The sequence below is a fragment of the Simochromis diagramma genome, unplaced genomic scaffold, assembly GCF_900408965.1.
Source record: "Simochromis diagramma unplaced genomic scaffold, fSimDia1.1 OVJJ01000516.1, whole genome shotgun sequence".
In the NCBI taxonomy this organism is placed as follows: Eukaryota; Metazoa; Chordata; class Actinopteri; order Cichliformes; family Cichlidae; genus Simochromis; species Simochromis diagramma.
In genome coordinates, this window is record NW_024386938.1 from 314779 (window position 1) to 329723 (window position 14945).

The following is a 14945-nucleotide window of genomic DNA, read 5'->3' on the forward strand; positions in this document are numbered from 1 at the left end:
AGACTAATTATTATGTGCAGCCTGAAGCGTTTGGTTCACAGTGATTACACCTGGTCTAAACTCAATGTCACAGATTCTAAGGTGGCAACACCATCAGTCAGAATACTGCAACAAATCTGGTTTTCCTCAACTGCCACTCTAAGTGGTTGTTGAGGTTGTGATGACATTATAGTAAGCACAAGGAGCATACATTTAACCAGGAGAACACCAGAGCAGACACAGATGACTAGGGAAAAAGATAAAGGGAAAGACAAGACTGCATTTACACTAATTACGTGAAGGGACATTGGTGGGAACAGGGCAAACAGTTACAAAGCAAGGAAGATAAAAACAGAAAGTCTTCAGTCAGAAAGGTTAATAAAAAAGAGTGAGAGAAAGCAAAACCAACATGTAGGCTGACATGCAAATTTCTTTAAAAAGGCTATTGCTGAAGCTGTTCATGAGAACCTCTGGCTTTTATCTGCAGGTGTCATGCAAAGAACAAAACATGTGCCAGTCTCCAGAAGCTACAGGAAAGGCAGCGTAACACAGGGCTCTGGACACTGCTTTGCAAATCTCTGCAGAACGCCCCACATTACTATAGTTGCTGTCAGAAAGTTTGGTAACAAATCGACCGTTAACTGCAGGAACAAAATCCCAAGAAAAAGTAAACCTAGGTACATCACAGGAAGTTGATTCTGTTCATCTGGAAATTCTGCCAGCTTTCTGAGATTTCATTACTTGGAAAAAAGTCTGGAAATTGACAGCGAAAATACAATGGTTAAAAACTCATTTAAAAAATAGAAGCCTTCACTTTCCCAGGAACATTTCTGCCTACACAGTAAGAACTAAGGGGGTGTGCACAGTAATACACAGATGATATTATGTGTGGTGGCGAGGCTTTTGTGCTGAGAAGCAGCCATAGATAGCACTGTGTAAACTAACTGCACAGAAGTACACTGCATTGCTGTCCTGCTGGAGTTTCTCAATTGTTAAGGTGCAGTTTTTATTCTCATCTGCACTACCATCCAAGGTTGCAGACACATTGGCCTCTAGAGTGGGACGGCTTCCCCACATGTATCCCAGCAGCTGTAACTGTCCACCCTGTGACTGCTTGTACCAGAGGATCCTGTTATAAGTGGAAATGGTGTGCAAACATCTGAGTGTGGCTGTCTCATTTGGGTTTTTGTACATATCAGCTGGAGTCTGGTGGACCTGGTCACTGAGTGAGACACCTGTGAAAGAAACAGCAAAGAACACCATAAAATACTTTACACACAGCAATAAGAAGAAGGTGCGCGCTTTAGGCAGCGGTTATTCCAAAAATATCCCTCTTTCACGCCATTACCTGAAACCAAATGAATATTATGAATCAGAATCAGGAATAAGATCAACATCTTCTTTATTTCAACTATTAAACTAGCTTTGGTGTATCTGTGCTGTTGCCTTCAGTTGCTGTTTTTCTCAGTGAATCTGCAGTCATACTGTTCATCCACATCCTTAACGCACAGAAAATCACAAGGTGGGCGGGAACCTCCTCCCATCAGCCCTACACCATTAGCTCAGTACTTTGTGAAGATATGCTGCCAGTTCATGAGAAAACTGAGTCAGAGTTGGAGAGAGTGATATTACTTACTTTCTGTCACCACCAAACAGATGTGGCAGATGGAGCCAGGTTTCTCCTGTAAAAAGGTCTTTTTTTCCTTTGCACTGTCACCAAGTGCTTGCTATTATTGAAGGGCCTTTGCAATATGACTCGCTGTCATTTGGTGGTATATAAATAAAACTGAATTGAACTGATGTCTTGAAATTGCAGGTCTGTTAAAAAATGTTCCTACTTTTGAAGGTGTGATGAGCTACAGATCAATGTTATTTCTAGCTTTATTCACCTAATAGATTAAATTGAACTGTTTGGCCAAAAACCCATCTCCATAGAGACTGTGTCAGCTCCATAACAGACAAAAAACAAACTAAAAACCAGCAATAAACAATTTAAACATAAGAAATCAAAAAGAAAGAACAATACAGTATCCACATCTGAACCAAAGAGTAAAACAGTGAAATGTGGATGATTAAATATTAGGTCTCTCTCCTCCAAGTCTCTGTTAGTACATGACTTAATAATTGATCAACAGATTGATTTACTCTGCCTTACAGAAACCTGGTTGCAGCAGGATTATTATGTTAGTTTAAATGAATCAACACCCCCGAGTCATTCTAACTACCAGAAACCTCGAAGCACAGGCCGAAACATGAAGATGAAACCAGGAGATGTCCTTACTGAATCATCAGAGCTGAACAGCTGATGGAGAAACAGGTTTACCTTTTAGGTGACATGAATGAGTTGAAGGGAAGTTATGAACTGTTTCTGAGAGACAGATAACCCCAGGATCCTTTTTTAGGTAGCTGACAGCTGGTAACTGTGCAGGTGCGGATCTAGCAAAGTGTTGCCAGGGGGGCAGGTAGGGCATTAACAGGGAGAGGGGGGCACAAAGAAATACTTTTCTTTCTTATTCTCATTTAAAATGTCTCACTTTTAAAAAATAATTATCTGAATCTTACAACAAACGATTGATAGATTAATGCATATATACCATCAAAACAGTGTACATCACTGTCACAACAGTGTTTATTTTCATTCAAAGGCTTTATGATTTTTCCTATAATGGTGGGCCGGTCTCTAGTCAAAATGCCCGGGACGATTTTTCTGTCCCAGTCCAGCCCTGTATGCAGCTCATCTGCAGTCTGGTGTTACCTACATCTTCCTATTCAGAAGGCAGAATTTCTGAGTTTTGAGTACAATCAAAAGCACCACGACTGCAGTTTTTGTGTTGGATGTAAAAGGCGCACATGACGCTGTGACGTAGGCTAGAATCATGGCAGCAGTCAATGACGGTCCAGGCGTGGGATTTCTCTCGTGGAAATGTGCACATTATCTTTTCCTTTCTATTGGTAGGTGGCACAGTGCACTTGTGGCAAGTAAGCAAGCTAGAAGACTGGCAAAGTTATGGAAGCAACACATTAACAAGAGAATTCTGAGTAAAACCAAAGTTACTTTCCCTAGTAACTAGTTACTTTGAAAGTAACGAGTAACTTGAAGTAACTGAGTTACTTTTGAGAGAAGTAACTAGTAATGTAACTAAGTTACTATTTTAAAGTAACTTACCCAACACTGGCTGTAACTAAGTTTAAGAATATAATCCACCCACTGTTATCATCTTCAATGCCCTGTACCAACACAGAGCAGAGCAGCTATCTGAATGCTACTCCAACAGAGGTCGATTATCTTGTTAATAATTTTACCTCCTCACTACGTACGACTCTGGATTGAAGAAAATAAGAACAAACCCAGTTTTCTCTTCAGCACTGTAGCCAGGCTGACAAAAAGTCAGAGCTCTGTTGAGCCAACCATCCCTTTAATGTTAACTAGTAATGACTTCATGAACTTCTTCACAAATAAAATTTTTATCATTAGAGAATAAATTAGAAATAATCATCCCACAGATGTAATATTATCTACAGCTACTCTTAGTACCATTGATGTTAAGTTAGACTCTTTTTCTCTAATTGATCTTTCTGAGTTAACTTCAATAATTACTTCCTCCAAACCATCAACGTGTCTTTTAGACCCCATTCCTACAAAACTGCTCAAAGAAGTCCTGCCATTAATTAATTCTTCGATCTTAAATATGATCAACCTATCTCTAATGATCGGCTATGTACCACAGGCCTTCAAGCTGGCTGTAGTTAAACCTTTACTCAAAAAGCCATCTCTAGACCCAGCAGTCTTAGCTAATTATAGGCCAATCTCCAACCTTCCTTTCATATCAAACATCCTTGAAAGAGTAGTTGTCAAACAGCTAACAGATCATCTGCAGAGGAATGGCTTATTTGAAGAGTTTCAGTCAGGTTTCAGAGCTCATCACAGCACAGAAACAGCTTTAGTGAAGGTTACAAATGATCTTCTTATGGCCTCTGACAGTGGACTCATCTCTGTGCTTGTCCTGCTAGACCTCAGTGCAGCGTTCGATACTGTCGACCATAATATCCTATTAGAGCGATTAGAACATGCTGTAGGTATTACAGGTACTGCACTGCAGTGGTTTGTATCATATCTATCTAATAGACTCCAGTTTGTGCATGTAAATGGAGAGTCCTCTTCACACACTGAGGTTAATTATGGAGTTCCACAGGGTTCAGTGCTAGGACCAATTCTGTTTACATTATACATGCTTCCCTTAGGCAGCATCATTAGAAGACATAGCATACATTTACACTGCTATGCTGATGACACCCAGCTCTATCTGTCCATGAAGCCAGATAACACACACCAATTAGTTAAACTGCAGGAATGTCTTAAAGACATAAAGACCTGGATGGCCGCTAACTTTCTGCTTCTTAATTCAGATAAAACTGAGGTTATTGTACTCGGCCCTGAAAATCTTAGCAATATGGTCTCTAACCAGGTTCTTACTCTGGATGGCATTACCTTGGCCTCCAGTAACACTGTGAGGAACCTTGGAGTCATTTTTGACCATAATATGTCCTTCAACGCACATATTAAACAAATATGTAAGACTGCGTTCTTCCATTTGCGCAACATCTCTAAAATTAAAAATATCCTGTCTCAGAGTGACGCTGAAAAACTAGTTCATGCATTTATTACTTCCAGGCTGGACGACTGTAATTCATTATTATCAGGATGTCCAAAAAACTCGCTGAAAAGCCTTCAGCTAATCCAAAATGCTGCAGCAAGAGTCCTGACAGGGACTAGAAAGAGAGAGCAGATTTCTCCTGTTTTGGCTTCCCTTCATTGGCTTCCTGTTAAATCCAGAATTGAATTCAAAATCCTGCTCCTCACATACAAGGTCTTAAATAATCAGGCCTCATCTTATCTTAATGACCTTGTAGTACCATATCACCCTATTAGAGCACTTCGCTCTCGCTCTGCAGGCCTACTTGTTGTTCCTAGAGTATTTAAAAGTAGAATGGGAGGCAGAGCCTTCAGTTTTCAGGCCCCTCTTCTGTGGAACCAGCTTCCAGTTTGGATTCAGGAGACAGACACTATCTCTACTTTTAAGATTAGGCTTCAAACTTTCCTTTTTGCTAAAGCATATAGTTAGGGCTGGACCAGGTGACCCTGAATCCTCCCTTAGTTATGCTGCAATAGACGTAGGCTGCCGGGGATTCCCATGATGCATTGAGTTTTTCCTTTCCAGTCACCTTTCTCACTCACTATGTGTTAATAGACCTCTCTGCATTGAATCATATCTGTTATTAACCTCTGTCTCTCTTCCACAGCATGTCTTTATCCTGTCTTCCTTCTCTCACCCCAACCGGTCGCAGCAGATGGCCCCGCCCCTCCTTCCCACTGTCGCCAAACTGCTTGCTCATAAGGGGTCATATAATTGTTGGGTTTTTCTCTGTATCTATTATTGTACGATCTAGTGTACAATATAAAGCGCCTTGAGGCGACTTTTGTTGTGATTTGGCGCTATATAAATAAAATTGAATTGAATTGAATGTTCTGCACCCACATGCACGCACTCAAAATGTAGCTACAAGGCAAGGGGTTTAGTAAGATGTCAAGAACCTGATGAAGCTCTGCTAACTGTTAAGAAGTGAGGTTGTGATAATACTAACAGGGAATGGCAAAAAGGTGAAAATTAAGGACTGGCATTGTTTGAACATCTAAAGAACACCAGGGGCTGGTCAGGCTCCCAGAGTTGCAGGGTTTGGGGAAGAGTGACGATTTTTCATGGCGCAAACGTGTCAAACTGTCTTTGGTAATGCCATGCCCCACCATTCAAAGTTTTGTTTTAATCCCGCATAATCGGCTGTCTGACACCAGATATTGACAAAGTGTTTGCAGAATGTGTGGTTACAGCAGATGAGTGTGGTGAGGGTTTTTGTTACAGACCGCTCGGGTGATGCAGCAGGGTGCTTCACTTGCAGCACAAAAATATATCGCACTGCCGTGGACTAAAAAGTGAAGAGACGAAGCACTTCTGCCGTCTCCGCTCACGTTATAAAGTGCTTGGAATGGGCCTTCAACAGCCTGACTGTCATATCGTGCAAACCCAATGAGAGTCATTTCATTCCTCCTTGTAGACTGCTTGTACCACTGGATCATGTAAAAATCACTGTTACTGTGATTGCAGTTAATCAGGACTTGTTTTCCAGCCACTTTGAACATCTGAGCAGGACTCTGATGGACAGTTTTTGATGAGAGCCCTACAGAAAAAACACAATTGAAGCACACAGTTGGAGTTATTAGAAGCATTAATATTTAAATCAGTACTTACAGAACTCAGGAATTTACCTGCTAGACATAGTGGAAGAGCAGCTAATTGAAGGAGTCTGAGCATCATTATTGTGCAGGTGAAAGCCAGAGAATCACAAAGAGTACTTGTGCAACTGCTGTTGACACTGTGTGATACAGAGACAGCCTAAGAGGTGTTTCCATGTGGTGGCATGGATTTACACAATTGTGATTATTTAGCGCCTCTGCTTGGCATTAATAGGGTACTGAACCCTTGATACTATGAATATAAATAAATGTAGAGTATGCTGCACAACAGTACTTTTTGTATTATTGTAGCGTCTTTACCTTTCAATAAAAAAAAATGCCTAAAAAAAGGCAACTGAAAATGAACTGATAAGGTTGGGTTTCTGGAGATTGAAATTTAACTCAAGTATTAAATTAATGGTAAATAAAATAGAAAAGATAGCAAAAGGTGACACACTGAGCTCAAACAACAGTCAGTCAACTCTGAGTAATCCTGAGTTAACTGTGAGCAATGAAAATGGTTTGTAGAAATTCCAAAAAAATGAAAAGAAAGAAAGTAACTGGGGGAAAACCATATTTACTGTTAATGTTCCATAAATATTTGGAAACTGAGGTGGTGGACTTTTGAGAGAGGAATGTTGTTCCATTCCTGTGTGATAGAGGATTGCAGCTTCTCAAGAGTCCTGGGTGGTATTTTGTTTTGTTTTGTTTTTGTTTCTGATGCACTCAGCCACCATGGCCTGTAAGCACACTCACCATGCAAGACTCTGAAGGAAAAGCATGCTGAAGGGATTTTAATGTTTGCTGAACAACATTTAGACGAACCTGAGAAATACTGTGGGAATATAGTCTGGTCAGATGAGACCAACATTAAACTCTTTGGATACACACCATGCTTGGAGGTCAAAAGTCACTGCATATGACCCGAACACACCATACCAACAGTAAAGTTTGGAGGTGGGAACGTCATAGTGTGGGGCTGTTTTCAGCATACAGTACTGGCATGCTTCACATAATTGAAGGAAGGATGAATGGAAAAATGTACAGAGACAGATGAAGATTAAATGAGGGTGTAGGTTTCAGCAAGACAACGATCCCAAACACACAGCCAAGGAATGGGCCAAAGTCACACCGGAGCAATGCATGGGACTAGTTTCTCCACACAGGAGGATCTTTGAAGCGGTTCTCACCAACAAAGGCTTGAGTAGAAAGTATTAAATAAATTTCAGTTACCAGCCTCAATACTTTTTCCCTGTGTGTTCTGCATTATTACACATAATTTACGGTCATCTATGGTTTGCTTTCTTTGCATGTGTGGATTTCATGTCAATACCATCTTTAGATGATAGAACACTGAAGATGGAAGTTAGGTGGTACAGTAGCTAAATCTGTTACAAAGCTTCTTTTTATTTTATGTGTTCATATATTTTGTAGCTGATGCCTAAAAGAATAAACAGAAACTGTCCCTTCAAAGATCTTGCTTAAAATCCTCTGTTATCCTCTAGCTGTATCTGTTATCTCCTTTTTTCTGGCCTCATCGCACCCTTCTGATGTTTACCCTTGGTATAAAGTCACACAAGCCTGAAGAGAAGCTTCCTCTCTGCAAACAGAACCTCCTCTGTTGTCCGAAACCGGAGAGGTTAACATTCCTCTGCCCAGGCCTCAAATAAAGGCCTAAATTCTTGCGGAAATAATCCAGATTCCCGCCGGGAGTGCAAACCTACCCTCTCTTCCCTGGCTCCCTCAAGGTGGACAATCAGTGTCTTTGTGAAGCCAAGTTGATGCCAACAGTCTGAGAGCAGAGCTGGTTCCCCCCAGCACCAACAAGCCCCTCAGTTCTGCAGTCTGAGATGAGCAGACGGGCTGACCAGCTGTGGAAACAGTGGGGTAAAAGATTGTTGTAGGGACTTGTCAAGATGGACAGAATTACTCGTAAATGGACTATCAGGCTGACACTTTCTTGGCGGATTATGGATGTGCATTTTTCTATATGGATTTAATGGCATGGAAGAAGTCACAATGGGGAATCTGACTGAAAGGTAGGCTGCTCTCCTAATTTTTTCTGACCCCCAGTAAGTTGGACAGGTTTCACAATTAGAAGCCGCGTTATTCACCTGCTTATTTTACGTGGCAGCACTCAAAACTGCAAAGAGAAGCAAAGGCTTACATGATCAAGAGACACAAGTCAAGGTGCTACCTTCAAAAATGTTTCAAAATCTGCTAACATCTTTCGTCTACAGAGGAATATATTAGCAAAATATTAAACAAGAGGCAGAAATCTTTCTGTCATGTTTCTTTAATCTTGTCTCTTTCTGTTACTGTACAAGTTGTAAAAAAGGCAAAAGGTGCTTTACTTCAAGTCTCTTCTTTTTTTTGGAGGGGGGGAGAAGTGCAGGGGGTCAGTCAGGCAATTAGGCAGGATTCATTGTTCGACCACTTAACATGCTTTATTTCAGCATTCAAAATAATTAAAAACATCTCAATTTATTATACATATACAAAATAGGTACAGATCCTTGTGGTGTTTTCCCCCATGGGTGTGTCTGTCTGCCTTCTCTCACAAACTCTCACTGATGGTTCTCTTTCTGCGCATTTTATCACAGCTCGAATTTTGTTGTTGCTGAGAAACTTCAAGAAAAGAAAAACAAGAAACAGACCACAACAGATAGTTGGTGGACTAGAATCTGGATGACAGTTAAAAGTGAAGGGGGAAGTTCAAAACATAAAAAAAGAGGCTTAAAGAGGCGCTACGCTGGTTGCCAACATTACCAAAGCTGGAAATAGAAGAAGTCTGTCTCATTCTGGACACCAAGAAAAAAAAACTGTGGTTTTATTTTAGCACCATGAGGAGGACCCTGCCATGCCAGAGTGACTGTAGCTACACTACTACACAACAGTATAGTCATACTGAGCAGCCAGCAGACCTCTGAGAAAGAAAGAATAGCACCTTTAGGCTTTTGCCCTCTCTGCTTCTGTTAAAGTGTCTGCAAACCTCAACTACCCCCACTGACCACCACAACTCTACTGCAGGCTTCACTTTAAAAAACACTGGGCCCTTTTTTTAGAGCTGGAATTCCTTTCACTTCTGAGGTAGGCATAAGGATTTTTTTTGTGTTTTTTTCCTTAAAAAAAGAGGTTTAAACCCATGTTTCTCTGCTGGTGGTTTTAATGTGGCTTTTCTTTAGGAAAAAAAGGGAGACATAGAGAGGAATAAACATGAAAGAGACCACAACAACAAACAAATCACAACAGCTACAACATCAGCAGGTGAGGAAGGAACAACTCTTGAGGAAGCGTTGTCTAGGGGCAGGTGGAAAAAGGGGAAGGGCAGAACAACAGAGACAAACATGGCTGTCAGTTTCACCGTTTATTCATCAACACCTGAAACGTGGTACAAAGCAATTGGGTTCTGTCTGTTGGGACTGTCCTTTCATTCCTCTCACCGCAGAGGTGTATAAAAATACAAAAGTCACCTGTGTCTGTTTCTGTAAACTCCAGAGAGGCCGGGTTTGGCCGCATGATGAGGGGAAGTCAATTTTCTTTTACACTTTACAGAGGCATATATTATTTTCTTGTTGCCAGTGAAACAAAATGTCTTCTCTACAGGATCCTTGGTGTTGGTGATGGCAAAAACAAACAAAAAAAAGTCAGAAACAAAAAAAAAGTAGTGGTCCCAAATGCGACGATGCAGATGCCTCTACACCACCGCCATCTTGTTCTCGTCGAAGTGCAGGTTTTAGGCAAAGCGGACCATCGGAGCAACGGCCAAATGGAAACTTGTAGAACGAAGGGTCAGATTTTTCAGAAAAATGGCATCGGGAGAATGATTTGTTGGGGGCATTTTTTTTTGCTTTTGCTTTAGAGAGAGATGACTGCTAGAAAAAAATTAAACACACACACGCACACAACAACAATTTCAAGTCCAGATTTCTCTTTTTACAAGAAACAGACAGGTCCAACTTCAAAGCCAAACTCTTGGTCTGGAGCACCAACGTCCATAGGAGCGATGTCAATGATGGGCAGGCGAGATGTTTTCGATGTCTTGTAGTCAATGACTGTCTTGCCCCATGTACCGGTGTGTGACTGGAAGGAGAAACAACGAAAATCAGAATTAGGGTTCATATTCAGAACAGTGCTGATTAGAACCTCTAGCCTCTAACCCTTCTCAATCTCTGTTAACTTTGAATAATTAACATATTGAGTTTAATGTAAAAGGTTTCCTCACCGTGCATCCATCCTCGAGGACGCTGTAGGTGAAGCGGCTGTTGCCCTCGGCTCTGATCTCAATCTCGTTGGAGCCCTGGAGGAGGAGGGCCTTCTTGAGGTTGCCAGCGGCGGCATCCATGTAGGCGACGCTGTTCTTGCAGTGGTAGGTAATGTTCTGGGATGCCTCAGTGGACATGAGACGCAGGAAGGTCATCTGGATGTTGACATCCTCTGGCAGAGAGCCCTCACTGCCATACTCGAACTGCACAAGACAGTGAATAGGGGATAGATTACTGACTGTGATGGGCAAAGGTGTGATGGTGTTGAAAAAGACTGGGTAAAGACAAAGTGGGAAGAAGTGGAGATGGGTAGAGAGGAGTAGAAGAGGAACCTAAGCAGACATTTAGGAAAGTGGGTAAGAGAAATGAACTCAAGCTGCAGAAAATCACAATAGAACTGCATATAAGAGAAATATGGAAATTGACAGAAGAAGAAACTATAAAGAAGAATAGAAGAAGAGAGAACAGGTAGGTTCTATAAATTAGGATGCTTACCTGGAAGCCGTCATTCATAGCCTCTCCGAACCAGACGTGCTTCTTCTCCTTGATGTTCTTGCTGATGTACCAGTTCTTCTGGGCAACCTCACGCTGAGTTGGGGATATGCAGGTCTCGCCGGTCTCCATGTTGCAGTAGACCTTGATGGCGTCCTGAGTGCAGCCCTGATCAGGGTCAATCCAGTACTCACCTGCAAAACACAAACAACTTCAAAACTCCGCTAGGCCTACATCTGACTGCCCTTGGACTAGCTCTCCTGTCACTGTATTGAACTGCTCACCGCTCTTCCAGTCAGGATGGCACATCTTGAGGTCCCTGCAGGTTCTTGCTGGGTTCTTGCGGGTTCCGTCAGGGCTGCGGATCTGCTCAATCTGCTGGCTCAGGCTCTTCAGGGTGCTATCAACCTCCAGATCACGGTCACGGAGAACGTTAGCATCATCAGCACGGTACATGCGGAAGGGATCAGGGGCCTTCTCCTGAGGCTGGACCATGAAGCCAAGGTCAAATCCACCACCAGGGGCACCAGGTGCTCCAGGAGGTCCAGGAGGTCCAGGAGGACCCTGCAGAAGGAGAAGGGTAAAGAAAAAGTGTGGGTTGGTTAGTTCATTAGTAATGTGCTGCTTTTATCAAAATGTAACCCTCAAAAACCCTAGGTATAAAGGTACAACTTGGCACAACTTAAGTAAACAGCTGAATGTAAAGAAGGTTAGCTTGTTAGACTTACAGCAGGTCCCATCTCTCCAGAACGTCCACGAGGTCCAGGAGGTCCAGTGGGTCCAGGCAGACCGCTCATACCATCCTTACCAGCAGCACCAGCAGCTCCTGAAGGACCCTACAAATACCAGGAAATTTCAAATGTCAGTATCTGAAAATAAACTAGGTAAAGCTGAAACTACACAACTGCTCCAGACTAAGTTAACTTACTCTAGGTCCAGCGGGTCCAGCAGCACCAGCGGGTCCAGACTCTCCAGAAGGTCCCTATGGGTGCACAAAAGAAGACAATCAGTTTAAAACTAAGTTCGCTGGTGTATGGCATTACTTTCTTTGACTGTAGTATATGCAGACTCAAGCATAAACTATCATACAGCAGGTCCGGGAGGTCCCTGCATGCCAGTGAATCCTCTGTGTCCCTTCATGCCTCTCTCTCCAGCCTCTCCAGCCTCTCCCTTGTCACCACGAAGTCCTGTAGACCCCTGTCATAAGGAAAAATGACAGACATCATTTGGTTTAACCTTCCTTGCATGCTCTTCCATCCAGTGTAGTTTTGCAACCAATATTGTTACTTACAGCAGGGCCACGAGGTCCAGCAGGGCCAGCAGCGCCGGCAGGGCCAGCGGGTCCCTGGAAAATTGAAAAAAAAAAAAAGTTTCACGTGGAGACAGGGTTGCAGTGACTTACAGCCTTTGTCTTTGACTGGCATGACATACCAAGCTGAAACATTAATGAAGCAGATTTGTCACTCACAGTCTCTCCACGGTCACCAGTCTTTCCAGCAGGGCCGACAGGTCCAGGGGCGCCAGGGGGTCCAGGGGCACCAGAGGCTCCGGCAGGGCCACTCTCTCCACGGTCTCCCTAAAGGACAAATAAAAACTAGGCTATCACTAGCTTCAAACAGTGTATCTGACTACATTTGCCCGTTAAGCTTTATGTTAAAAATTCTAGTAGTGTATGAATATGTATGAACATCCTGAACACACATATATATCCTCCAGGGTGGGATTCACAAATCATGGCAGTACTCACAGAAAGTGTGACTTCTTCCTCTGGTTTTAGAAGTTGTGGATGATGGCTAATAGGTAAACTTTAGGCTAGATAACTTGTGATGGTACACAAATTATTTAGTTGCATGTTAACATGTTAGCATGCTAACTTGTAGGCTGCCAACATACTTGGCGCTATGGAACAAAAAATAAGATAGCTGTGTGCTGTTGGTGAGGTCAGCTTATCTTACCTTGGGTCCAGGGGCTCCATCACGACCAGCTGCGCCCTCGTTACCAGGGGTTCCCTTAAACACAGGCACAGAGCAAGTTAAGCTTAACAAAAACCTTCAGAACTGACTTCACTGAAAGTTTGTTGAAATGGTCAATTTTAAAGTCATTACAATTTATATGGCTGAATGCATAACGAGATGTGTCAGAAATAGTGTTTATAGCAAAATACTGTCACGCAAAAAGTTCTATTAGGAATATAGCAGTCACTAGATGCAACTACATTTCCATGAGCATATAATTGGCCCTTTAATGGGCTTCACAGTTGGTTGGGTAGGGTAACCAAAGGGAGAGCCACCCCTTGGCTCTCCACTTGCTCTAGTGGGACTTTATACCTCACGTCCAGACTCTCCAGGGGCTCCGGCCAGGCCAGGGGGTCCCATGGGTCCGGGAGGTCCACGCTCACCGTTTGGACCACCAGGGCCTTGCTTTCCAGGCTCTCCCTATTAGTGCAACAATTGCAGTCAGTCCAGTTATATTAACCTCATTCATATTTCTAACTGACTGAGACTGGTCTGTCTTATTCTTTGCTTAGCTAAATGAGAATTAAATGTTATTGTTTTGTGTCTTTTAGAAGTAGATAGACTTTTCTCTTGATTTAGAATCATGTAACTTGATGTTCTGGATTCATCAGATCCACTGAACATTTTGAAATTTTTGAAATTCTGGGTTTTAGAATACCAACGGGAACTTACAAGAGCTCCGGGAAGTCCAGGGAAACCTCTCTCGCCTCTCTGTCCAGGCAGACCAACAATACCACGCTGTCCAGCAATACCCTGAGGTCCAGGAATACCAGCACTACCCTGTGAAAGACAGACAGAAAGTAGTTAGACACTGAGACACAGGTAGCAGAAACTGTGCAGTCAGTGAAAGGATGGAAATTAAATTTAATGATATTGCTGAAAGAAGATTATTGAAGGCTATGGTTTATTATAAATTGTGTCACAGCATTTTAGAATGTACTGAAAGTTGATATAACTTACGGGAGCACCATCAGCACCAGGGCTACCCTTCTCTCCAGGAGGTCCTGGGGGTCCAGCAGCACCCAACTCACCAGGGCGACCAGCAGGTCCAGTCTCACCACGGTTTCCTTTGGGTCCCTCCTTGCCAGCTGGTCCAGGAGCTCCGGGAGGTCCAGCGTTACCCTGTGGGGAGGACAGGGAGAATTGAAAATAATTCCAGGAAAACACATAGATTTTGCGCACTGTGTCAGAAACACCTAAGAAAAACTTACAGCGGGGCCGGGAGGTCCAACTCTGCCAGCAGCACCAGGGAAGCCAGTAGCACCCTAGGGAGATAGAGGCCAATTAGCTAACTCAGGCTGCAAAAATACTGCATCAAGTCAGTAAAAAACAAACAAACAAAAAACAGACGTGTATCAAACAATGGATTTGATGGTGGTACGTGTTTGGAAAATAAATAAAATCTTTCACTACTTTCTTTCCTTTTTTTAATTTTCTTTGCCCAGTTTTATGAAGTATTGCCAGTTTGGCTAGAGGTACTGTCACCTCTAAGCTAATGTCAGAAATGTAAGTTGCTTGGGAAAGTAGGAAGAGTGACTTACAGGAGGTCCAGCAGGTCCACGGGCTCCCTTAGGGCCAGTGTTTCCAACGGGACCCTGAAAGGCAACAGCATAGTGTCAAAGAAACAGCAGCACACAATATGGTCACATATATGTCTAAATAGATGTAATTTGTGAACTGGGATATGCTGGGAGTATGTTATTGTGTAAACCTGAGGTCCTGCAGCACCAGTGGGTCCAGCAGGTCCGGGAGGACCAGAATCTCCCTTAGCACCATTATCTCCAGGCTCTCCCTTAGCACCAGGCTGTCCATCAGCACCCTAGAGTGGATTAGTGGTTGTGAAGAAAAAGCCAAATAGTTTTTTAGTAACTTCTGTGTTAGAGTAAGAAAAATAGCGTGGACACT

General features: G+C 42.7%; 1 protein-coding gene across 5 annotated transcripts in view; it reads right to left on the minus strand.

The window, feature by feature from the left end:
• Window positions 1-8700: 8700 nt before the first annotated feature.
• The window catches only part of col1a1a (collagen, type I, alpha 1a), a 29979-nt gene continuing 23734 nt past the window's right edge, over window positions 8701-14945 (minus strand). For 4 of the 5 annotated variants that reach the window (XM_040037206.1, XM_040037204.1, XM_040037203.1 and 1 more), the window contains 16 exons: window positions 14752-14859; window positions 14582-14635; window positions 14252-14305; window positions 14001-14162; window positions 13713-13820; window positions 13353-13460; window positions 12981-13034; window positions 12494-12601; window positions 12317-12370; window positions 12115-12222; window positions 11954-12007; window positions 11754-11861; window positions 11310-11589; window positions 11029-11219; window positions 10494-10736; window positions 8701-10351 (listed from right to left, as the gene is read on the minus strand). In XM_040037206.1, the coding sequence (XP_039893140.1) occupies window positions 10205-10351; window positions 10494-10736; window positions 11029-11219; window positions 11310-11589; window positions 11754-11861; window positions 11954-12007; window positions 12115-12222; window positions 12317-12370; window positions 12494-12601; window positions 12981-13034; window positions 13353-13460; window positions 13713-13820; window positions 14001-14162; window positions 14252-14305; window positions 14582-14635; window positions 14752-14859 (1941 nt within the window). In that variant the 3' untranslated portion in view covers window positions 8701-10204. The remainder of the gene's footprint in view (window positions 10352-10493; window positions 10737-11028; window positions 11220-11309; window positions 11590-11753; window positions 11862-11953; window positions 12008-12114; window positions 12223-12316; window positions 12371-12493; window positions 12602-12980; window positions 13035-13352; window positions 13461-13712; window positions 13821-14000; window positions 14163-14251; window positions 14306-14581; window positions 14636-14751; window positions 14860-14945) is intronic. The other variant, XM_040037202.1, reaches the window with a different exon arrangement.